At 45.5% G+C, this 25,821-nt stretch overlaps 1 protein-coding gene across 1 annotated transcript; it reads right to left on the bottom strand.

The window, feature by feature from the left end:
* Positions 1-217: 217 nt before the first annotated feature.
* Positions 218-25,496, bottom strand: LOC142280927 (1-phosphatidylinositol 3-phosphate 5-kinase-like; the record flags this gene model as incomplete). Its single annotated transcript, XM_075332792.1, has 3 exons — positions 218-394; positions 16,605-16,664; positions 25,332-25,496. Coding segments are annotated over 3 exons (402 nt in total), but the record flags the coding sequence as incomplete, so codon positions are not given.
* Between the last annotated feature and the right edge of the window lie 325 nt (positions 25,497-25,821).

The raw sequence follows: 25,821 nt of genomic DNA, 5'->3' as shown, positions 1-25,821 counted from the left end.
GCATTTAAGGGTTTACACAGCAGTGACTGCTGCTGTTAAGAGGCAGATGCCGGCTGCCTGCGCCTGCTCCATACAACTGGAGCGTGATGTACTTATTACTGATAATCTGATGTATTGATATGGCAGTCATTAAACGTTATATGATGGAAACAAGGAGTTCCATGATATTCACAACCTGTATCATACAGCAGAACCATTCATTTATTAAAGTCTTTACCTTCAGTTGCATAAAACGCGGCACCAGACTTTCCTCCTCGAGCTTGCCATGGCACACAATGAGCTAGGGAGCGGATGAAATCTTCTTCACTACTTCCTAAAATTACTTTGCGCATTCTGTGAAACTCTTCAGCATAATAAATTCGGCAGTAAAACTTTGCATTGGCGTCTGAAAACTCTGTACAAGAAGAAATGATAGACAATGGACCAAAGCATTAATGAAACAAAAATGCAACTTAAGGCTGCTTTACACGCTAGCGATAGCACCCGCCCCGTCGTTTGTGCATCAAGGGCAAATTGCTGCCCGTGGCGAACAATATCGCCGGTACGTGTCACATAAACTTACCTTCCTAACGACGGCGCTGTGGCCGGCAAACAACCTCTTTTTTAAAGGGGCAATTTGTGCGGCGTCACAGCGACGTCACACAGCAGGCCACCAATAGAAGCGGAGGGGCGGTGAGCAGCCGCATGAACGTCACTCCGACCTCGTTGCCGGAGGACGCAGGAACGTTGTAGTCTGTCGTTCCCGGGGTGTCACACGTAGCGATGTGTGCTGCCTCAGGAACGACGAACAACCTGCGTCCCAAACGATCAACGATATTTTGAAAATGAACGACGTGTCAACAATCAATGATTTGGTATTTGGGATCGTTAGCGGTAGCTCATGTCACATGCAACGACGTCGCTAACTTGGCCGGATGTGCGTCACGAATTCCGTGACCCCAGCGATATCTCGTTAGCGATGTCGTTGCGTTTAACGGGGCCTTTACTTATAAAGTGCACCCCAGGTTGACATGGCAAAAAAATAGTAAAAGAATATTTCATAATTAAATCTTCCCTGTCTGTGTAAAGAAGTGGAGGGTTCAATATCACCTATTTTAATACATTAGGTAGAAGAGTGCAGGGAAGTATTAGCTCTCATTAGTGATTATCTATGGCATGAGTATTAATTATACACAGCACTGCTACATGCACGCACACACCTCTGCTCCACAGTGTATGCACACTACCACATTTTGAAGTTCCTTCCAGGCATATGAATGATGTTATGACCTGAATGGTCCTTCAACTAATGAGGAGTTGATGCTGAGGTCCTGGAGACTTTCACTTGTGCACTGCACCAATCAGAAGAGCGTGAACTTTGCCGCTGTAAACTGATTGTGGTGATCAGGAAGAATACAGTGTCAATTTCTCCTCAATTATAAGAAACTGCCCTTAGACTATAGGATACACAACATTTTTTGTAGTTACTAAAAAGTATGCATTTTGTTAATAAAAAAAAAAAAAAGAGATAGACAGAAAGAGAATGAACAAAAAAAGAGAAATCTAAAATCAAATCAACATTTGGTGTGACCATTCTTTCACTTGAAGACAGCATCATTTTTGTATGTTTTGGTTCATTTTCCTGCTGCAGAAAAAAAAACGTGGGTGAATCAGATGCCTTCCTAATGTTATTATATGGATAAATATATCAAAACAATAGAAAGTCCAGCTTACCGCAACATTTCTGATGCTGCAGTCCAGAGCAAGGGAACGTATCTGCCAGATGTGTGGTATGAAAGAATGAGGATAGCGTCCAGCTTCACGGGTGCAGTCTTCTTTATTCAGTAGAATATTTAAATCACATTAAGCCATTGCTAAAATATTGGAGGAATTCTTCAAAGATTAAGGATATTTCCACTATTTTAACAATGGTTTTGATGTGATTTGAATATTTTACCAAATAACGAAGACTGCACCCGTAAAGCTGGACACACTCTTCAATGCTGTATTTCCCAGAAATAAGGACACCAAGAAATGGGAAATATCGAGAACCACAGACTCAGTTGTTCACCAAGGAAACTTAGTGCAGAAGATGATATACAAAGCATATTTACTTTTCTTGAAAATTAAGAGACGTTCAGCAGTGCCATCAGCTCACAATTAGCAGCAACTAGTGGGACACCGCTGCACCGATCTACTGTTCAGAAAGGCCTGGCCTGATGAGGTCTGGAGAGTGGTAATGAGATACTGCAGCCAACAGTGAAACATGGAGGAGGTTCCATGCAAATTTAGGGCTGTACTTCAGTAAATGGAGCTGGCGATTTGGTTAGGAATAGTGATGGGCGCACCCGCAGATACTTGGGATTTGCAGGTTCAACCGGGTTTTAAAAAAAAACAAAAAAAAACACCCAAGTCCAGCCCGGAAATAAGTCTAATGTGGAACAGCATTTGGAGCTTTAAAATGGTGGTAAAAGGGATAGGGGGATTAGAGCAAGCATATTATACTTGTAAGTCACTCGACCAGCTGTAACACTACTTCTGGGGCTGCTCATTACCCTCATGCATATTCAGTGCTTCCACCACTCACCAGAAGTCCTGGCATCTGATTGGTTGCAGTCAGGCTGTGGCCCCACCCTTTGTGACAGCATGCCTGACTGCTTGGAATAGCACACAGTGTGCCAATAGTGGTGTAAAAAATAAATTAAAAAAATGGCGTAGGGTCCCCCTATATTATGATACTCAGCACAGATAAAACATACAGCTACAGGCTTAGCTTGGCAGTGTATCACAATAAAAGGGACTTCATGAGTTTTTTTTGCTTTTTCTTAAATTATTTGAATAATTTTTAAAAATTGGCATTTGCCTCTCATACCTCCCCCCCGAATTCTCATACCCAGCCATGATAAAACCGACAGCTGGTATTCTCAGGTTGGGGAGACCTATGGTTATTGGGTCACCCAGCCTACAAAATAGCAGCCTGCAGTGACCCAGGATTGTTGCTTCCACTAGATGCGACAATCTCAGAACTTTACCAAACTCATCCTGAATTCCCTAGTGCAGTGGCAATCAGTGTAGTAAAGGGTTAGTGAATGCTTCTAGCTGCCACTGAGACCTAGATTAGCAATGGGAGGAGTCTGAGACCCCCCATCACTAATCTGTAAGTGAAAAGAAATAAAACACAAAACACAGAAAAAAATCCTTTATTTGAAATAAAATACAAAACAAACACCCTCTTTCCCCTCTTTAATTAATCCCCAAAACACCCAGTTCTGATGTAATTCACACAAAGTCCCACAACGATTCCAGCTCTGCTACATTATATTACAGTGCGTGGGCAGAGAACATGTCCGCAGGCTGTGGGCTTCAGTCAGAGAATAACTGAGCTGCAGTTATGAACGGTGACGTTATTTGAGTTTAGAGAGTTGGAAGTTTCCACGGTACTCCACCTGTGACCGAAGGTAACCTGACCTCAGGTGACTTCGTTAAACTCTGTGACCTCATCTCTGGTGAGGTCACTGAGTTCACACAACTGCATCTCCTAGCAGAAAACCACGTGTTTTTTTGCCAAGAGATGCAGATTTTACACCATATTCCTGTACCAAATCTGCATCTCCTGGGAAAAAAAAATTGCATCAAAACCGCATGCGTTGTGCTGAAGGCCTGATCTCAACATTATTTAGCCTGTCTGGAAACATGAGGAGACAAAGATTTGTGCAAGTTTACATCCACAGAAGATCTGATGTTAGTTCTCCAAATGTTTGGAAGAACCTTCCCGTTTACTTCCTTCAAAAATTGTGTGCGTGTTCACAAAGAATAATTGATGCTTTGATGCTGTTTTAAAGGCAGATTGCTCACACAAAATATTGATTTGATTTGGATTCTTTGTTCATTCAAATTTGCCAAGTAGATCATAAGGAAGACAGTAAATATACAGCAATTTACAGAAGTGTTTTATCTTGATAATGACCAAGCTTGGTTTTATTAATATCAAGGGTTTTTGCTTAGATTCCAAGAGGACAATATCTCAGATTGCGGAGAAATTGTTCATCTAATATTGTCTTCCATAATCAAGCAAGAGACCTACGCAAAAGGTTCTCAGAAAGAGGTATCAAAATAAGAGTGTGACTGCATACGGCTTTTTTGTTTTCTTTTTAAAAAAAAGACGATGTAACCATCGTCCTCTGATGACACACGGAATCATTTGCAGTAATAGAAACAGGGAGACATGAGCCACACAGCTTATTTCACTGAAACGAAACGTCATCTGGGGCGGTGATAGAAGCAGGGTGAGTGATAAAAGCAGGGTGAGTGACAACAGCAAACCCCCCTCCCGATGACTATCCATTTTTAGGCAGTGACATCAGCTGCATTGCTGATGTTACTCACTCTGCTTCTATTGCCCCCTAAAAAACACCAAAACTCAGCCTTGGTTAGAGAATAAAGGGGTGAACAGCCATAACGTGGTCCCTCAGCATAAGGAAATATACCACTATTCATATAAGTATATGGATATACTGATCCAAAGTAGAACATAAACAACCAATTCACAAAAAAAAGATCAGAGATACATTGTAAAATCAATAATCTTTATTTAAATACATACAAAGAAGAAAAATGGAGTGCAGTAACAGAGAAAGTACACAAGGTGGCATACCAAAACAGCAGATGTATGCAAGTGCCAACTACTAATTAAAAAGCCAATGGTACAGGTCCAATCACAGGTTCTATATTACACACAGTGTGATTACACTTAATAAAGGATCTCTGTGATATAAATAGAGAGGCTATAGCATAAAAATAAATTATATAAACGGCAATTATACACTGCTAGAATGGCACAAAGTCCCATCCAATGCACGTTTCAGCAACAGCCTTCGTCAGGGGGGCGTCATTTATTTTTATGCTATAGCCTCTCTATTTATATCACAGGGATCCTTTATTAAGTATAATCACACTGTGTGTACTATAGAACCTGTGATTGGACGTTTACCATTGGCTTTTTAATTAGTAGTTGGCCCTCACATATATCTGCTGTTTTGGTATGCCACATTGTGTACCTTCTCTGTTACTGCACCTTATTTTTCTTCTTTTTATGTATTTAAATAAAGATTATTGATTTTACAATGTATCTCTGATCCTTTTTTTGTGAATTGGTTGTTTCTATTTCCCCCTGATGCCACCTTGTTTCCATTAAAGAAGCTGTGTGGCGAGAGTAACAGGAGCTACGTCACTGTGATCAATTCGCTCTACTTCTAGCACTTCCATTGATTCTGGACATCATTAGGGGATGTTGATGACAGAAGCTGTGGTACGTGACAGTAGTGCAGTCTCCTGATAACGTCCAGTTTCATGGGTGGTGAGAGAAAATACTGGGAAGTGACTGCAGGGCCATTCATTCTATTGATGTCATCCTATTAAGACTCCCCTCATCCCCTCAAACGAAACATCCCAGGAAGTAAAGAAAAAAAAACAAAGGGATCAGCTTTTTAGAGAGAATGGTAGGGAATTTTATAATAAAGCAAATTGCAAAAATGGTTAGGGCTTCAAACCAGATCTGTAGGGCATTTTATGTATCAGAGAACCCTTTTAACATGTTTGCAGCAATAGTTGTCATCAGAGAAGCGTACCAGTCATGCATACTGGACAGGTTCTGTGCATAGCAGAGGTGTGTGACAGCGGCCCGCTAATACACATGCACTAGCCTAGTCTATAACATAGAGTAAAGTACTGCATGCTTGAAAATTGTGTCACACAGACTTTATTAAACTTTATTGCGGTGTGGAAGGGCCCCTACAAATTCCCGGTACTGAGGCCCTCAGCAGTCTGTGACCGACCCTGGCCTAAAACACACATTAAACAGTCTGAACTATCATGTAACAACAATCTACAAAGGGGAAGGCAGCAGATAGTCAGTAGATCCTTACCCATGTACCCAGTACACTGGCACTTGTTTTCTTAAGGAGAAAACAACTTTCGGTGGTGTCACATACAGGTTCCCAGAACCTGTCACTGTAGTAATTAATGAAGGTTGGCGATCCTTGCCGGCTGAAAATGCTTTAAAGCTAAAAGATGCTTACCCGCTTTTCTTGTTGTATGGTATATAATTGGTCACAAGCCTCCAGCACTGCAGAATATGTTTGCACATTATAAATAATTGACAATATGTCCTAACTGCATGAACACTACCTGAAGAAGTGTCTCTTATCTGCACATCAATTTCGTATACTTAGCAGCCTTTTTTAAATCTTCCGAGTGACAGAAAATGCCACAGCATGACTCGAGAATTGTCACATTGGCCTCCCTTAAAATTGCAAAATTGTAGGCAACATAGGGAAAATCCAATACAGATCAGACAACATATAACATGAGTGCTGCTGTAATTAACGCTGCTCTATAGGAGCAGAGTTCTACCGCACAATGCAGCAGTAGGCAAAACGGAATTCATTTTATATCAATCATCTCCCAGCAGGTATGCTGCACGCCGTCCTCCCCTGCTTCTGGCCAACACACACACACATCAGACCGCGCGCACACACACATCAGACCGTGCACACACACACATCAAACCGCACACACACACACACACACACACATCAGACCGCACACAAACACACACATCAGACCGCACACACACACATCAGACCGCACACACACACATCAGACCGCACACACACACATCAGACCGCACACACACATCAGACCGCACACACACATCAGACCGCACACACACACACACACACATCAGACCGCACACACACACACACACACACACACACATCAGACCGCACACACACACACACACACATCAGACCGCACACACACACACATATCAGGCCGCTGTGAGACTGTGACCGGGGTTATCTATGACGGCCGGTATGTCTCGCCCCGGTTGTGCTCACTCCATGATAGAAAGTAAATCCACTCTAGGGTTAATGCTGTTTCCCTACAGGCTGAAGGAAGGGTTAAATGGAAACAGGAACAAGGGCAGGTGTGCCGGGTGTGAGGGAGTGAACAGAACTCCCTGAGTTCTCTGCTGGAGAGGCACATTTATATTGTTGTGGACTTTTGTTTGGACATTAAACCGTGTGCTGTGAACCTTAATGCCTGGATCCCGTGTCTTCTGCTGCGCAGCCGACCACGCTACCTCACACCGCACACACACACGCACATCAGACCGCACACGCACATCAGACCGCACACACACATCAGACCGCACACACACATCAGACCGCACACACACATCAGACCGCACACACACATCAGACCGCACATACACACATCAGACCGCACATACACACATCAGACCGCACATACACACATCAGACCGCACATACACACATCAGACCGCACATACACACATCAGACCGCACATACACACATCAGACCGCACATACACACATCAGACCGCACATACACACACACACACACCACACGCACACACACATACACACACATCAGACCGCACACACACACCACACCGCGCACATACACACATCAGACCGCACATACACACATCAGACCGCACATACACACATCAGACCGCACATACACACATCAGACCGCACACACACACATCAGACCGCGCACACACACACACACATCAGCCCACGCGCGCACACACATCAGCCCGCGCGCGCACACACATCAGCCCGCGCGCGCACACACATCAGCCCGCGCGCGCACACACATCAGCCCGCGCGCGCACACACATCAGCCCGCGCGCGCACACACATCAGCCCGCGCGCGCACACACATCAGACCGCGCGCGCACACACATCAGCCCGCGCGCGCACACACATCAGCCCGCGCGCGCACACACATCAGACCGCGCGCGCACACACATCAGACCGCGCGCGCACACACATCAGACCGCGCGCGCACACACATCAGACCGCGCGCGCACACACATCAGACCGCGCGCGCACACACATCAGACCGCGCGCGCACACACATCAGACCGCGCGCGCACACACATCAGACCGCGCGCGCACACACATCAGACCGCGCGCGCACACACATCAGACCGCGCGCGCACACACATCAGACCGCGCGCACACACATCAGACCGCGCGCACACACATCAGACCGCGCGCACACACATCAGACCGCGCACACACACATCAGACCGCACACACACATCAGACCGCACACACACATCAGACCGCACATACACACATCAAACCGCACATACACACATCAAACCGCACACACACATCAGACCGCACATACACACACACACACACACCACACGCACACACACACACACATCAGACCGCACACACACACACCACACCGCGCACATACACATCAGACCGCACATACACACATCAGACCGCACACACACACATCAGACCACACACACACACACATACACACCAGACCGCACACACACACACACACACACACATCAGACCGCGCACACACACACACATCAGCCCACACACACACACATCAGCCCACACGCACACACACATCAGACCGCGCGCACACACACATCAGACCGCGCGCACACACACATCAGACCGCACATACACACACACACACACACACACACCACACGCACGCACACGCTCATCAGACCGCACACGCACATCAGACCGCACACGCACATCAGACCGCACACGCACATCAGACCGCACACGCACATCAGACCGCACACGCACATCAGACCGCACACGCACATCAGACCGCACACGCACATCAGACCGCACACGCACATCAGACCGCACACGCACATCAGACCGCACACGCACATCAGACCGCACACGCACATCAGACCGCACACACACATCAGACCGCACACACACATCAGACCGCACACACACATCAGACCGCACACACACATCAGACCGCACACACACATCAGACCGCACACACACATCAGACCGCACACACACATCAGACCGCACACACACATCAGACCGCACATACACACATCAAACCGCACACACACATCAGACCGCACATACACACACACACACACCACACGCACACACACACACACACATACACACACATCAGACCGCACACACACACACACCGCGCACATACACATCAGACCGCACATACACACATCAGACCGCACACACACACATCAGACCACACACACACACATACACACCAGACCGCACACACACACACACACACACACATCAGACCGCGCACACACACACACATCAGCCCACACGCACACACACATCAGACCGCACGCACACACACATCAGACCGCGCGCACACACACATCAGACCGCACATACACACATCAGACCACACACACACACACACACCACATGCACGCACACGCTCATCAGACCGCACACGCACATCAGACCGCACACGCACATCAGACCGCACACGCACATCAGACCGCACACGCACATCAGACCGCACACGCACATCAGACCGCACACGCACATCAGACCGCACACGCACATCAGACCGCACACGCACATCAGACCGCACACGCACATCAGACCGCACACACACATCAGACCGCACACACACATCAGACCGCACACACACATCAGACCGCACACACACATCAGACCGCACACACACATCAGACCGCACACACACATCAGACCGCACATACACACATCAAACCGCACATACACACATCAAACCGCACATACACACATCAAACCGCACATACACACATCAAACCGCACACACATCAGACCGCACATACACACATCAAACCGCACATACACACATCAAACCGCACATACACACATCAAACCGCACATACACACATCAGACCGCACATACACACATCAGACCGCACATACACACACACACACACCACACGCACACACACACACACATACACACACATCAGACCGCACACACACACCACACCGCGCACATACACATCAGACCGCACATACACACATCAGACCACACACACACACACCAGACCGCGCACACACACACACACATCAGACCGCGCACACACACACACATCAGCCCACACGCACACACACATCAGACCGCGCGCGCACACACACATCAAACCGCACATACACACATCAGACCGCACATACACACATCAGACCACACACACACACACACCAGACCGCGCACACACACACACACATCAGACCGCGCACACACACACATCAGCCCACACGCACACACACATCAGACCGCGCGCACACACACATCAGACCGCGCGCACACACACATCAGACCGCACATACACACATCAGACCACACACACACACACATACACACACATCAGACCGCGCACAAACACACACATCAGCCCACACGCACACACACACACACATCAGCCCACACGCACACACACATCAGACCGCGCGCACACACCAGACCGCGCGCGCACACACATCAGACCGCGCGCGCACACACATCAGACCGCGCGCGCACACACATCAGACCGCGCGCGCACACACATCAGACCGCGCGCACACACATCAGACCGCGCGCACACACATCAGACCGCGCGCACACACATCAGACCGCGCGCACACACATCAGACCGCGCGCACACACATCAGACCGCGCGCACACACATCAGACCGCGCGCACACACATCAGACCGCGCGCACACACATCAGACCGCGCGCACACACATCAGACCGCGCGCACACACATCAGACCGCGCGCACACACATCAGACCGCGCGCACACACATCAGACCGCGCGCACACACATCAGACCGCGGACACACACACATCAGACCGCGCACACACACACATCAGACCGCGCACACACACATCAGACCGCGCACACACACATCAGACCGCGCGCACACACACATCAGACCGCGCACACACACATCAGACCGCGCACACAAACATCAGACCGCGCACACAAACATCAGACCGCGCACACAAACATCAGACCGCGCACACAAACATCAGACCGCGCACACAAACATCAGACCGCGCACACACACACATCAGACCGCACACACACACACATTAGACCGCACACACACATCAGACCGCACACACACACACATCAGATCGCACACACACACACATCAGACCGCACACACATCAGACCGCACACACATCAGATCGCACACACATCAGATCGCACACACATCAGAGCGCACACACATCAGATCGCACACACACACACACATCAGATCGCACACACATCAGATCGCACACACATCAGATCGCACACACATCAGATCGCACACACATCAGATCGCACACACATCAGATCGCACACACATCAGAGCGCACACACATCAGATCGCACACACATCAGATCGCACACACATCAGAGCGCACACACATCAGAGCGCACACACATCAGAGCGCACACACATCAGAGCGCACACACATCAGAGCGCACACACATCAGAGCGCACACACATCAGAGCGCACACACATCAGAGCGCACACACATCAGATCGCACACACATCAGATCGCACACACATCAGATCGCACACACACACTCACCACATATTGCATATACAATTGCACACACTCAAGCACATCTGGAGATACCACTTGCTTCCTGCCAGCAGGGGACTCTCTGCTGTCTTGTCTCTGATGCGTTCCACTGCAGGGTCCGCCCAGCATTCCACCTGCAGGTCCTGGAAGCTCCACTGCACAGTGCACAGGGTCCTTAAGGTCTTTAAGTACTTCTCGGAGACTTAAGGTCCTTAAGTCTCTTTTCTCTTCAGTATTCTCTTTTTTGCAGGTGTCCACTGTCTGCAAGTGTCCTGCAGTATTCTAACTTTTCTTTAGCTGCATGGACACTTCATTATTAAACAGTGCCTAGGTCTTATTTTCGGGGGATGTCTTATATTTAGGCCTCGCAGAAAGCTCCAGCTAGATCTTATTTTTGGGAGAGGTTTTTTTTTTTGTGGAAACACGGTATATAAAGGGAATCCATCAACAGGATTTCATTACCCAAACTGCATATAAGTGCATGTAGCTCTCCAGCAATATCTTCATATGGCCAGTCTGTTTCTCCCATACTGAGAAATCAGCCGTTGAATGGGATCCAATTTTAGTCTCCACATTTTAAAAAGGATATTTAGAAATTAGAGTCCATTCAAAGGGGCAGCTAGATTATTAAAAGGAAAGGCAGGCCTCCCATATGATCGGAGGTTGGGAAATGTGGATTTGTTTAGCTTAGAGAAAAAACGTCTCAGAGGAGATCTCATTTATATCTAATATATAAAGCTGAATGTGTGTGTGTATGTTTGTGTGTGTATGTGTGTGTGTGTGTGTGTGTGTGTGTATGTATGTCCGGGATTGGCATCTGCACCGTCGCAGCTACAGCCACAAAATTTTGCACACTCACACGTCTGGACCCCGAGAGCGTCATAGGCTATGTTTTGAGGGGAAATTTTAACCCCGCACTTTACAGTTTTTCGCCAAAAAACCTGCCTCCATTAAAGGGAATGGAGCTGGGAGCCACAGTGCAGGCAGAACTTCAGAAGAATGAGCAGCCACGCCCTTATATGGAATGTTGGCGTGTCACAATGCAGCCAGGGAAAGAGACAGACACAGACAGGGTAAGAAACAGACACAAAGAGACAGACAAAGAGACAGAGACAGACACAGGGAAACAGACAGACAGGGAAAGAAAGGGAAAGAGACAGACAGGGTAAGAGACAGACAGACAGGTAAAGAGACAGACACAGGGAAAGAGACAGAAGGAAAGAGGGAAAGAGACAGACAGGGAAAGAGAGGAAAAGAGACAGACAGGGAAAGTGACAGAGATAGATAGACATACAGGGAAAGAGATTGAGACAGACGGAGAAAGAGACTGAGACAGTCAGAGACAGACAGGGAAAGAGACAGACAGAGATAGAGAGAGAGACAGAGATATATATACAGAGGGGTAGACAGACAGAGAATGGGAGAGAAACAGAGAGACAGTTACTATCCCGGGCGTTAATACATTCTATTTATACATTCTATCCCGGGAATGTTAATACATTCTATTTTGTTAAAGGAGTTGTCCGACATAAACTCAAAAATTTTTGTTAAGCTAATCTGTGCTGTATTGTCATATAAATCACACCTACATTGTTATTTTTTGTTTTCTAACTTTTGTTCCTCTTGAATTATCCCTTTATTCTCTGCAGCTTCTTGTTTACATTCAGATCCAGCAAACATGACCACACCCACACATATGGCTCTGCACACCCACACATATGGCTCTGCACCACCCCCACCCTCCCATAGGGAACACATGTAGGGAAAACATACTCACCCGTCCTCGGTCCCCGCCGCTCCTGCACGTTCGCGTGCTGTCTGTGCTCTGGCCATCTGGCCGTAGTGACGTCCCCGCTGTGCTGAAGAGAGCACAGACAGTGGGAGGGACAGTGATGAGAAGCAGCGCTGCGCTGCTTCTCATCAGCACTTTCATATGTACCGGCATCTGTGATCTGTGATGCCGGTACATTTGAATGTGTGATCCTGAGCAGGGGGCCCGGTGCTGGGGCTGACACCACGTCAGCTGCCGCCTGGCCCCGCCCCCAGGTCACGGACCCCACAGCAGTGCAGGGGGAGGTTACTGGAGAGTAAAAGAGGTGCGGGGGAATGTGTTGGAGGGTGCAGGGAAGGGGGCGGGGACTCACACACTGTACAGCCCAACAGGGAGGCGACATGCTGTTTCCAGATTTGCATGTCAACATGGCCCTGCCCATGTTGACATGAAATGACCGGAAGCAGCAAAATCACGGCAGGAGCGGTCACATGACCGCTCTGAGCCGGGGGGAGAGGGGCTGACAGCAGGGCAGGTAAGTGGTCTCTATCTACTTACCTGCCCCAATGTAGCCCAATAGGGAAATAAAAAAAAAAAAAGTCAAAGAAGCCGGATAACCCCTTTAACAATAGTTATTAACCCGGGCAAAGCCGGGTAGTACAGCTAGTATATAAATATATGTGTGGTCAATATAAAGGACTGGCACATGACTTATTTCTGACAAAGACAGTAAGGCGATTCCGCTTGGAGATAAAGGAAGAAATCGGGTTTTTTTAGCCGCGCTATCACCAGGATCCGATGTTGATTAAATATTCTCTTTATTTATGTGCAGGTCAAGTCAACACGTTTCTGTGGTCGCACCCTCCATCATGACAACAGAGAAAATCAACAATACAAAGGCAGCAAGAGAGCCCCTATATATACACCTTTGTCGGTCTGTAACGGTCAGAGAAGAGCCCGCCGGATTTTGAATAAAATAGCGGGATCCCCAACGACTACATTAACTGAAATATTATACATTAATAAAGATATCAAAGGTTTAACAATCAAAGGTCTTGATGGATAAAATTTAAAACACTTGATAAAATAACATATCAAAAAATTAAAAATATCAAAAAAGGGGAATCAAAGAAAATAAAGGGGCTCTCTTGCTGCCTTTGTATTGCTGATTTTCTTTGTTGTCCTGATGAAGGACGCTGCGACCTCAGAAATGTGTTGACTTGACCTGTACATGAATAAAGAGAATATTTAATCCACATCGCATCTTGGTGATAGCGTGGCTAAAAATACCAAGCTGAATATTTCTGTGGCTGCTGCTATTACCTCTCCTATGCTGATCCAGGTGTTGTGACGGTCACAACCCTGACAGGTGAGTGTATTCAGTTGCACTTACCTACTGTAGAGCATTAGATAAGACCCTATTTGTGCTAATTTCTCCACAGTATTTCCTGTTCTGCGAATAAGACGATTCCGGCAGCTAAATAGGCAAGGGTTCTTTACAGTTACAGTAGTCAGACTGTGGAATGCACTACCACAAGAGGTAGTAATGGCAGATACTATGACAGGTTTTAAAAAAAGGGCTGGATGATTTCCTCAGTACACACAACATTGTCGATTATAAATGATTTAGTGACAAAATATATAACTGGTGGAGGAAGGTTGAGCTAGATGGACCTAGGTCTTTTTTCAACCTTATGTAATATGTTTATATTACTGTGTTTTTCCAAAAATAAGACCTCCCCCAAAAATAACCCCTAGCAGGGATTTTCAGCATTTTCGGAGCAAGGCTTAAATATAAGCCCTCCCCCGAAAATAAGCCCTAGTCGCGGATCTATAATGAAGTGTCCGTGCAGCTAAAAAGGTTACAGATACTGCAAGACACTTCATTATAGACAGCGGCACCCGGCAATTACACTCACCCGACACTAAGCGGCAGGACCTGTAGCTATCGCACACCCGCACACATCGGCTCACACACACACACACAAACAAACAAAATCAGATCACACACACAAGATCTCACACACAAACATCGGATCGCACACAATCAGATCGCTCACACAAACATCGGATCACACGCAAACATCAAATCACACACACACACACACATCGGATCGCATACACACTCACCTCATCCAGCGACACCGATCTCTTCTCACCAGCAGAATCCTGAGAGGCAATGCGGTGCAACGTGACGAATAGGACCTGCGGCGGGACAAGTGACTTGCTTCATGCCCTGCGGCCGTAAGCGCTGGATGTGATGTGTGCGCGGCAATCGGCTGTGTGTGTGTGTGTGTGTGATCTGCTGTGTGTATCTGCAATCGGCTATGTGTGTGTCTGCGATCGGCCGTGTTTTCTGCGATCGGCTGTGTGTATCTGCGATCAGCCGTGTGTGTCTGCGATCGGCTGTGTAAGTCTGCGTTCGGCTGTGTGTATCTGTGATCGGCTGTGTGTGTGTGATCAGCTGTGTGTGCCTGCGATCTGCTGTGTGTGTAAGTGTGTGTGTGTGTGATCTGCTGTGTGTGTGTGTGTGTGTGTGTGTGTGTGTGTGTGTGTGTGTGTGATCTGCTGTGTGTGTGTGTGTGTGTGTGTGTGATCTGCTGTGTGTGTGTGATCTGCTGTGTGTGTGTGTGTGTGTGTGTGTGTGTGTGTGTGTGTGTGATCTGCTGTGTGTGTCAGTATGTCAGCTAGCAGCAGGGTAGGACGGCGTGCAGCACCGACCGGAGATCACAGGGAGGACCTGGGAGACATGCAGAAGTCCTGGTGTGGTGAGTATGAGTCTCCTGGGAAGTGGGGGGTCTGCTTTTTTGGGGGGGGGTAAACTTACCCCTAACCGGGTTTCTCCAAGAATAAAACCTCCTCCAAAAATAAGCCTTAGTGCTTTTTTGGGGGGCAAAAAAATATAAGACAGTGTTTTATTTTTGGAAAAACACGGTAGGAGCATCATGCTGGTGGGTCATTTTTACTGAACAATAAATGCTGCAAAAATAAAAAAAATAAAAAGTGTGTTTTGTTTTTGTCCACCGTTTCACTACGCCTGGAATTTTTATTTTCTAGTTTTCAATACACTACGCTGTGAATGGTGTCATTAAAAACTACAGCTCGTCCTCTCAGTAACAAGACATTATACGGCAACAAGGAGTGAAAATTTTAAAAAAAAAGTTATGGCTGTTGGAAAAAGAGGATGCAAAATAGTTAAAACTCAAAAATGAAAACTAGCAAGTTCCTTAATTAAGGAGTTAATAAATGTACATTAGAAAATATATACAGGTCTTAATAAAACGCTGCAAAAATGTGTTAGTATATTGATTATCATTTTACACGGTTTAGTACACCCAAGAACGGCATTTCAAAAAATAAATGCTCAACGTTAAAACTAAAAAAGATTATAAGGGTAAGGCTCAAACATTTTCACACTTACGTAGCTCAACATGGGGGTTTCCAGAATGCTTTTTCTGCTTAGCTCCACCATCACTATCATCTAAAATGAAAAATAGTACAAGTTATAAGATTACAGAGAAGATTACAGGTGGTTTCCCTGCCAGCTACATAACTCCGCTCTATCCAATATGTGATAGTAAGAACTCAGAAACCTGGTGACAACACACTGGATATACCTGGACCGACAGATGGAAACCTGCAAGTAAACTGGCACTAATCCTGCAATGTGCACCAAACACCATTTCTTCTTGCGTTCCGTGCATTGTTTTATCTTAAAGCATGCTCACCAAACAGAAGTGCATGCAAAGCAATCACAAATAATAAATGTCATATTAAGAAAAACGACCTCCGTTTATCAGCCTCCTTTTACCATTTACATTGGGATGGAAAAAAAAAATCATCCAACTCACATGTGGTTTGCACACTGAGACATGCAACCAAAAATACAAGAGAACTGGATTTTTTGCCATGGTCACTTTGGGTTGTGGAAAGTTGTGACTCACACTGCGATACCAATAACAATCAGATCAAGTCTCACAAATGCCCTTTAAATAGCAGCAGTTCTCCTGACAATCAGGATGGAAAGAAGCCAACAGGACAGAGATAATATCTGCCCAAACTGAAGATTTATGAGGACTTTATTCAGTAACTAGGAAACTTGTGGGCACTTAAAGTGATGAAAAGTGTCATTAAAATAGTAATAGACATCTTCTAATACAGCACATACACAAAAACCAACAGACTGAGTTGAAGGCCATACTGAAGAGACATAGTAAAGGCCCAGTCACACACAACGACTTACCAGCGATCCCGAAAACGATGCGACCTGATAGAGATCGCAGGTAAGTCGCTGTGAGGTCGCTGGTGAGATCTCACACAGTCAGACCTTTCCAACGATGCAGGAACAATACAGGTCGCAGTAGCGACCTGTATAACGATCTCAGCAGTCACTGTGATCCTGTCACACAGCGTCAAACACAGCGATGTGTCCTGCCCAGCAGGACATCGCCTTTGAAGAAAATGGCCTGGACCATTCTGCAACGACTAGAGATCTCACAGCAGGGGCCTGATCGCTAGTAGGTGTCACACATAACGGGATCACTAACGGGATCGCTACTGCGTCACAGAAACCGTGACTCAGCTGCGATCTCGCTAGCGATCTTGTTATGTGTGACGGTACCTTAAGACCTGATCGGGGGACTGCACAGCAGACTCACAGGTGGCTAGATTAGATAGAGATCCAATAAAATGATGAGCGGCTTCCTTTTTATTAAACCTCGATGAAAAGATGTTTCAGTAAATTGTGAGAAATAATAGAACAGTGTCAGACAGATTGCAGATGTTAAGTAATGTGCGTAGCGGAGGCTTGGAAAGTGCTGCGCATTAGATTCATGAAAATGTATGAGTTGGGAATCTCGAACAATTTCCTGCTATTCGCCGGCTGATAAAATGTTGCCCTGAGGGCTTGGATTGATCCAATTAATGAGCATCACAAGCAGTAAATTAAAGATGTCAAAATAACCTAACCAAAGCTCATAACGTCCTCACACCATGGAGTCAAGAAAAGCATCACACTGATAGGCTATGTGCGCACGTGTGCGCTCTGCACCGCACCTAAAAGGTGCGCTTCAGAGCGCAGCTGAAAAGCTCCGTTCTGAAGCGCATGGTGCCGGCAGAGAACGTGCGCTCTGCATGCAGCTCCTGCCATAGACGGAGCAGGGGCTGCCGGCAAAGCGCACGGAAGAAGTGACATGTCACTTCTTAGAACGCGCGCTTCGGGCAGCAGCCGAAGCGCTGCGCTCTAAGACGCCACGTGCGCACGGCCCCTGCACAATCTCCATAGATTATGCAGGGGACGCAGGACGCATGCAGTTACGCTGCGCTACAAAGCGCAGCGTAACTGTATGTAATTACGCAACGTGCGCACAGAGCCATAGTCTGCAAACAACTAGTCGTTTACTGAAAATTGCATTAACTGTATCTAAATAATTAATGAATGAACGGGTGCAGCGTAATAGGCAGCCAGACCCAAATACTAGGCTCATTAACCCTCAGCTTTAGTCAGGAGACAGAAACCAATAAGTACAATTTATAATTATTAATGCTTGTTACACTATTTGTGAAACATAAAAAACACTTATGTCTCATTCAGACATCCGCACACATCGGTCTGATCTAAGATGGACGGACAGGCCATGGATCTCCTGACCAGAGCATGACTACCTCATAGAAATATAAAAAGCTGCCATGCTCCGGTCGGGAGAGCCATGGCCAGACCATGCATTGCGGTCAGAGATCAGAACGATATGCACAGACGTCTGCATGTGTCATGCTAGCTTTCTGGGATAAGTGACGCAGGCGTGACCCCTGATGAAGAAATCTTAGAATGGCGATATATGTAGGGTGATCTATCAGCCATTGGTATTAGATATATGGATACACTTTATGTTCCTTGCTCTCTAACCACTGCCAGTTATTTATTGTGTAACACGTATGCACTGGTTTGTACTGACATTGTTAGTTATTTGCTTATGAACACTCATATTTGTGATGAGTCTTCTCTTTATGATTTTGGCATTCATGTGCTCTATTTTGCCCATATGGGAAACCTTCTAGTCTACATATGTCGAAATCATAGGTTTGAGTTGTTTATCGCATGGTGCTTGTTTTTCACCATATGGGTGTCTGTTGTTGGTCTCAATAAATGTATTTGATTTTCAGAAGGGCAGCCTTTTGTGTGAGTACCTTTCTCCACCCTTTGTGTGTATTATGTGTTAGTTTTCAGGAGCGCACTCCTTTACAGCCTTCCCCACTTGTGTGCTCTCCAGTGCTGGTCCAAGTTCTGCGCTCTCCAATGCTCCAAGCAGAGGCAACTTTTCCTCCGCATCATCAAGAAGAGCGCAGGGGCATTGAAGCTTGAGCTGCTTTCACATATTCGGTTTTTGCTGAGCGGCGCAATACGGCGCTTTGCAGAAAAAACGCAACCGTTTTTTTTTGCTGCCGGTTGCGTTTTTTCCGCATAGACTTGCATTAGCGCCGTATTGTGCCGCATGGCCTTGCGTTGCATCCGGTTTTTGCCGGATGCGGCATATTTAGCCCATGCGGCAGCCGGATGGAACGTTGCCTGGCACATTTTTTTGTGCGGCGAAAAAAACGCATCGTGCCGGATCCAGCGCGATTTACAATGCAAGCCTATGGACGACGAATGCGGCGTCCTGCGGCAAAAACCGCATCCGGCCACCAGATGCGTTTTTTTGCACTGCGCATGCACAGTATCAAGCCACATCCGTCAAAAAACGGACGGGCCGCATGGAAAAACTTATGCAACGGATCCGTTTTTTTTCGCCACATCCGTTGCATAGGTTTTTGAGCCGGATTGAGCCGCATTGCAAAAACCGGATGTGTTAAAGCAGCCTAAGCGTTGTGCTCATTTCCCAAGACCTCTCACCACTGACAGACTGCACCTGAGGGGATTTTAATAATGTTAATTGCAAAGCTGCTTGTTTATACAAGAGCGTTTTTTTACCCATTAAATAGCCTCAGCACAACCCTTTACAGTACACTAGGCTCAATACCAGGAGATCAGAGATTGGACATGATGTAACAATTCCGTGGTACCCCACCTGATCCACCGCGGTTCGTTACAGGCGTTTTTACACGGGCCGATACAAGCTGTATGGGGACATAAAGATCAGTACAATTGTTCGTTCCCCATACAGCTTGCATGTTGTGGACATATTATACCTAGTTTACACATATCCTGTGTAATGTCCAGAAATTAGCGTTTGCTCGTTTGTCAATTTATTGGTGGCATGCTTACATGGCTGAATAACTGAGAACAAGAACTCTTTCTTTACAGTTCAGCCTTTGAGTGAAGTCTCATAAAATTGTAGTTACTATCGGAGATACTGCTGTGAATACGATCTGATCTCCAGCGTCAGGCGTGGGACAGGCTCAGGAAGGTTTATACTAAATGTATAACAATTGGCAGAATCACTGTTTTTATGTCATGCCGTCTCACAAAAGATGGAATAAAAGTAATCAAAATGTCACTTATATCCAAAAATGGCAACATTAAATATTACCAACCATCAAGCCAAAAGTAAGCCGTCATACAGCTATGTCAACATAAAAATGAATAGGTTACAGCTCCCAGAATATGGAGAGACAAAAATATTCAGGGTTTTTCTTTTTACTCAGTGTTTTTTATCATGCAAAAATAGTAAAACAAATAGAACTATTTGAATTTGTTATCTCATTATTCAGGCTGACCATCGTAATAAAGTTAATACGTCACATATACCATTAAATAAAGACATTTTTGGGGTTAAAGGATTCTTGATAAATGCCTTGATGAGTATAGCATGCAAATTGGGGTCACTGCTGGTGGGTTTCCTCTGTACAGATACCTCAGGGGCTTTGAAATTTCAGCTCCATGCCTTATGAACCTTGCTGTGTGCTCAGACAGTAGTGTAAAACTACATAGAGGGTATCCCTGTACATGGAAGGAATGAAGTAATACATTTTGGGGTTCTGTTGTAGAAAATAAAAAAAGAAGCTAAAACTGTTTAATATTGTAACAAACACGATTTTTCATTTCCACAGGTCAATAGTAAAGAAACTGTGAAACACTGAAGATAAGAATCCTGCAGCCAAGTAAGTAAAATTGTTTTCACTGCTGCCAAAAATTACTTGCCGCTTGTGTACACTGATATTTTTCAGGGTCCAACTAATGAAAATTACTGCCAGTATGACATTTGTCAGGTGTCTTCTGGTGAATGATCAAATATGGTTCTGAAAAGTATAATAGTTTCCACAGGAAGATGACTTAATTTGCATGTAAACTTATTGGCTGTTTTATACAGCCCCACCCTGTGTCTCATCAAGGGGTGAAACATGATCTGTGCCATTCTTTAACTCTCCTTTCTAAATACTAATAACTGTTGGGACATTTATCAGCTTGAATTAACGATCATTTATCTTTCATTTCAGTTTGTATTGGAGTAAAGTCCAAGGGAACATATTGAAATACACAATTTGGAAATAATCAGCTTTTTGTTATGTTTGGTTTAGAAAACAATCTAATTAGATGAGGATTCCAATTCCAATCTGGTAATCGCCGGATAAGGCTATGTTCACACAGGACTTTTTGCAGTGTTTTTTCCTGACCAAAACCTGATCTTGTGGCAGGATGTCTCCAGGGAGTCATCTGCGGTTTTGGTGTGGTTTCTGTTGGTTTTTTTGTGGCTTTTTTACAGCTTTTTTTTTTTCATGATGTCAAGCCCAGCAAGGGTTCAAGAGTACCCGAGTGCTGAGCAGGGCCAGTATTGACCTAGATTCGGCACTCAGGTAGTAAAAAAAAAAAAAAAAGTAGAGCAAGCGCGCTGACATATGACGTCATTCAACAGGCCACCATCACATGTGGAAATCAAAAAAGGTTCGCGGAGCCTCTGTAACGAGTCTCGACACAGAGAATAGCCAGATATCCCTCTGGGAAGGACCTAGCCAACGAGTGGCTCTTTTTAGGAGACCACCATAACCACCATATTAAGTGGCCCTTTTAGTCAATATCAAACTCTTTGACAAGTTTTAAGATATGACAAGGGAAATACCAAGGCCAGGTATCCATCCACAGACAGCTGTTTCAGGGTGTTATCCCTCATCAGTGTGGAGTAGGATTCTGGCTAGGTGGGAGCAATGCCTAGTAGACCAGCAAGACAAAACAATCACTGATCTCGGGGAGACCAGCCAGCCAACAAAGGCGCTCTAGGATTTCACTGTGTTGAGCGCCTTTTGTTGGCTGCCGGCAGTGTTTTCTCTGGCTGGTCTCCCCGAGATCAGTGATTGTTTTGTCTTACTATCACATGTGGGGCAGAGGGGCGAACCATGATTGAAGTGGAAAGGAGAAAACATCTCCAAGCTCACTAATCAAGCCGTTCATGCCCACTAACCAAGCTGGTCCCGCCCACTAACCTGGAAGGAGCCCATACATTCTAGGATCATCGGTACCTGCTCCCACGGCCCCTCCTACTTCCGTACTTTCGGTGCCGCTCATTTGCCTCATGCAAATTCACTGCTTCCCCTTCCACTGGAGTCTGTGGGTCTATCGTACAGTAAAAAATAAATAACTGAATAAGTTTAAAAAAAATTACTTAGGGCCCCCCATATTATGATACCCAGCACCTGCAGGTCCGACGTAATCCACACGAGGTTCCATGGCAATTCAGCTATGCTACATCTGAATGTACAAAGCAAAAATAAGAGGCTAAAATGTAACTTTTAATCCTAATACTCTTAAAAACCTAGATTAGATAACACATAACCAAAAAATCCTGGGACGAGGCAAGGAACAGTGTAGGGGTTTCAAGTGAGGGTTAGATGTGGTCTGTCCTTGTTAGGGCAGAAGTCTTTGGGGTAACAGGTGAAGGTAGTCTCCTTAGGGATGTGTAGGGTCAGTGACTACATGAAAATTGAAGGACCCACACAGAGGAAACCTTGATATACCCCAAGCTACATAATATGGGTGAGATTGTTCCTATTATTCTCATCTACAGAACTCTTACATATTGTAAGTTCCTCCTTTGAGGACCAATATATAGTACTTTGGTTGTTTATATTGAGGTTTTTTTGATTATTTTTTAGTGCTCATTTTGTGGACCACTGTCCCTTTTAGGCTAAATAATCATACTCAACTTTTGTTTGGTTTTGTCTTTTTGTTAATTTTGTTATGTATCTATAGGCTCCATGGTTACCATATTCAACATCATATGGTATAATCTGATATGTCAGTACACTAAGGAGTTTTTGGTTACGTGTTACCTAATCTAGGTTTTTAAGAGTATTAGGATTAAAAGTTACATTTTAGCCTCTTATTTTTGCTTTGTACATAACTATATATATAAGTGGCCTCCCTCTATTTGAGGACTGCTGTTTTGTCTGCTACAACTGAAGATCACAGCGAGCGCCATAGAACTGGATTGCCCGCTGTGAGCTCCAGAGAATGAATGAGCCACACGATCAGCGGTCAATTTACTCAGGTGATTTCAGGTCACAGCTGGCGATACCTGTGACCGTAAATAGCCTGAGTGAGGCTCACTCATTCTCTGTATAGACCCGCAGACCAGGCCTGATTGGTTGCAGTCAGATGCTAGGGGTGTGTCTGACTGCAACCAATCACAGATGAAAGCAGTGAATATGTAATGAGTGGGGAAGTGGAGGAGTCGTGGGAGCCGGATATTTGGAAATATACCTCGCCTGCTCCAATCCCCCTATTCCCACCACCATTTAAGTGCCGGCCAGACACCCTGGATCAATTCTGGGCCTAACTGAGTTTTTTATTAACCCAGTTAGATCCGCCGATCCAGGGTATCTGCGAGTCCATCTGTCACTAGGGTGAAAACCGTAGGAAAAGCGCTGAAAAGAATTGACATGTTCATTCTTTTCATAATGCAGCAAAACCGGAGGTGGTTCACAAACCCATCAGAAAAAAATCCTGACCTGTTTGTGTGTGTGCATGAGATTTCAGAAATCTCATACACTTTGCTGGGACTGTAAAAAGTAGCGTTTTATTAGCATGGATTTGCATAGAACCAAGGCAAATCTGTAGCTAAAAAAAACGCTGCAAAAACGCCCAGTGTGAAGAAAGCTTAATATTGTGATTATAATGTTCATATGTTTTTTAGTAAGCTCCACCATTGTGTATAAAAAGCAAAGGCAAGGCCGGGTATCTGACGGTTATAAAAGAGTTTATGGGCTGCACAAGTCAAATTAAATTTTAGGGCAGTGGTGTTGTCCAATTTACCATTTGCGTCACATTTTTAGCCACCTATATCAATTTTTATGCATTTTTTTTTCAAATTTAATTTGCCATTTTATAGACTAAGGCTACTTTCACACATCAGTTTTTTGCCATCAGGTTCAATCCGGAAAAAAACGGGTAAAACGGATCCGGTACCGCATCCGTTTTTTCCCCATAGACTTGCATTGGTACCGGATTGTACCGGATGGCTTTGCGGTGCATCCGTTTTTTTCCGGATGCGGCAAAATTTATCAAAGCGGCGGCCGGAGGCAACGTATCTTGCAACGTTTTTTTGTCCGGCAAAAAAACCGCATCGCGCCGGATCCGGCGCGATACGGCGTGTTTTACAATGAAAGCCTATGGACGCCGGATCCGGCGCAATGCGGTAAAAAATGGATGCGGCTACCGGATCCGTTTTTGTAAACTGCGCATGCACCAAATTAATTAAAAAAGCTGATCCTTCAAAAAAAAGGACAAACCGGATGCAAAAACGGATGCAAACCGTATCCACCGGATCCGGTTTTGTACGCATCCGGCATAACGGATCCGTTAAAAACCGGATCCGGTGGATACAGTTTGCATCCGTTTTTGCCGGATCCTTTGCATCAGGAAAAAAAAGGATTGTGCCTGAATGCAGAAAACTGATGTGTGAAAGTAGCCTAAGACACCGGCAGTTTCGCATCCAAGTGAAATTTTGTCAATGTGCCAGGTGGCTACATTAGGAGAACATAAGGCTATGGGATTTTCTTCCCAATTTTTAATTTGGTCATTTAGATTTTAATTGTACATGTCCACAAGCTCATGTTAGGTGCATGCCCACAGGCTCGCTGTCTGATAGGGATGCTTTGTCATTTGTTTTATTTCAGATACACTGTCAGATATGCTTTAATTAGGGTTAATTAGCGGTACCTTGATTTTCAGCTCCTTGGTTTTCTCCACCATCCTTGCCCATCTGCCCCACTTGATAGTAGGCACTGTCCGCACCTCTTAAGGTTTCCTTTCTCTGTGCTAATAGGTCTGGACTTTTCCCACCTGTCCCACGAAAAAACGACAAAACTCCTGAAGCCTTTTTAGCTGAAAGAAAAGAAAAACATTTCCAAGTGATAAATATAGAATAAATAAATGAATACTTTCCTTTTAATTACAGCAGCACTGCTATAGTTCTCGTCATGGTGCACGTTGTTAACTTAAAGGACTTCAAAAAACTAAACATTGTGTTTGTTCATTTCATTTATTGCTTCGGGTCAGCAGGTTTGAGTCTATTTCCACATAATAAGTGGCCGCAGACACCAAATCTTCAGGCTGGATTTAGTCTAATAACGAGAACTACGTTCTGATAACAAAAGGCCTCACATCTACAAAGTATTAATCTCAGTGCAAAAAAGAAATTCATTCTTCG

Source organism: Anomaloglossus baeobatrachus, unplaced genomic scaffold (assembly GCF_048569485.1).
Source record: "Anomaloglossus baeobatrachus isolate aAnoBae1 unplaced genomic scaffold, aAnoBae1.hap1 Scaffold_4639, whole genome shotgun sequence".
Lineage (NCBI taxonomy): Eukaryota > Metazoa > Chordata > Amphibia > Anura > Aromobatidae > Anomaloglossus > Anomaloglossus baeobatrachus.
This window is presented reverse-complemented; position numbering and strand designations above follow the sequence as displayed.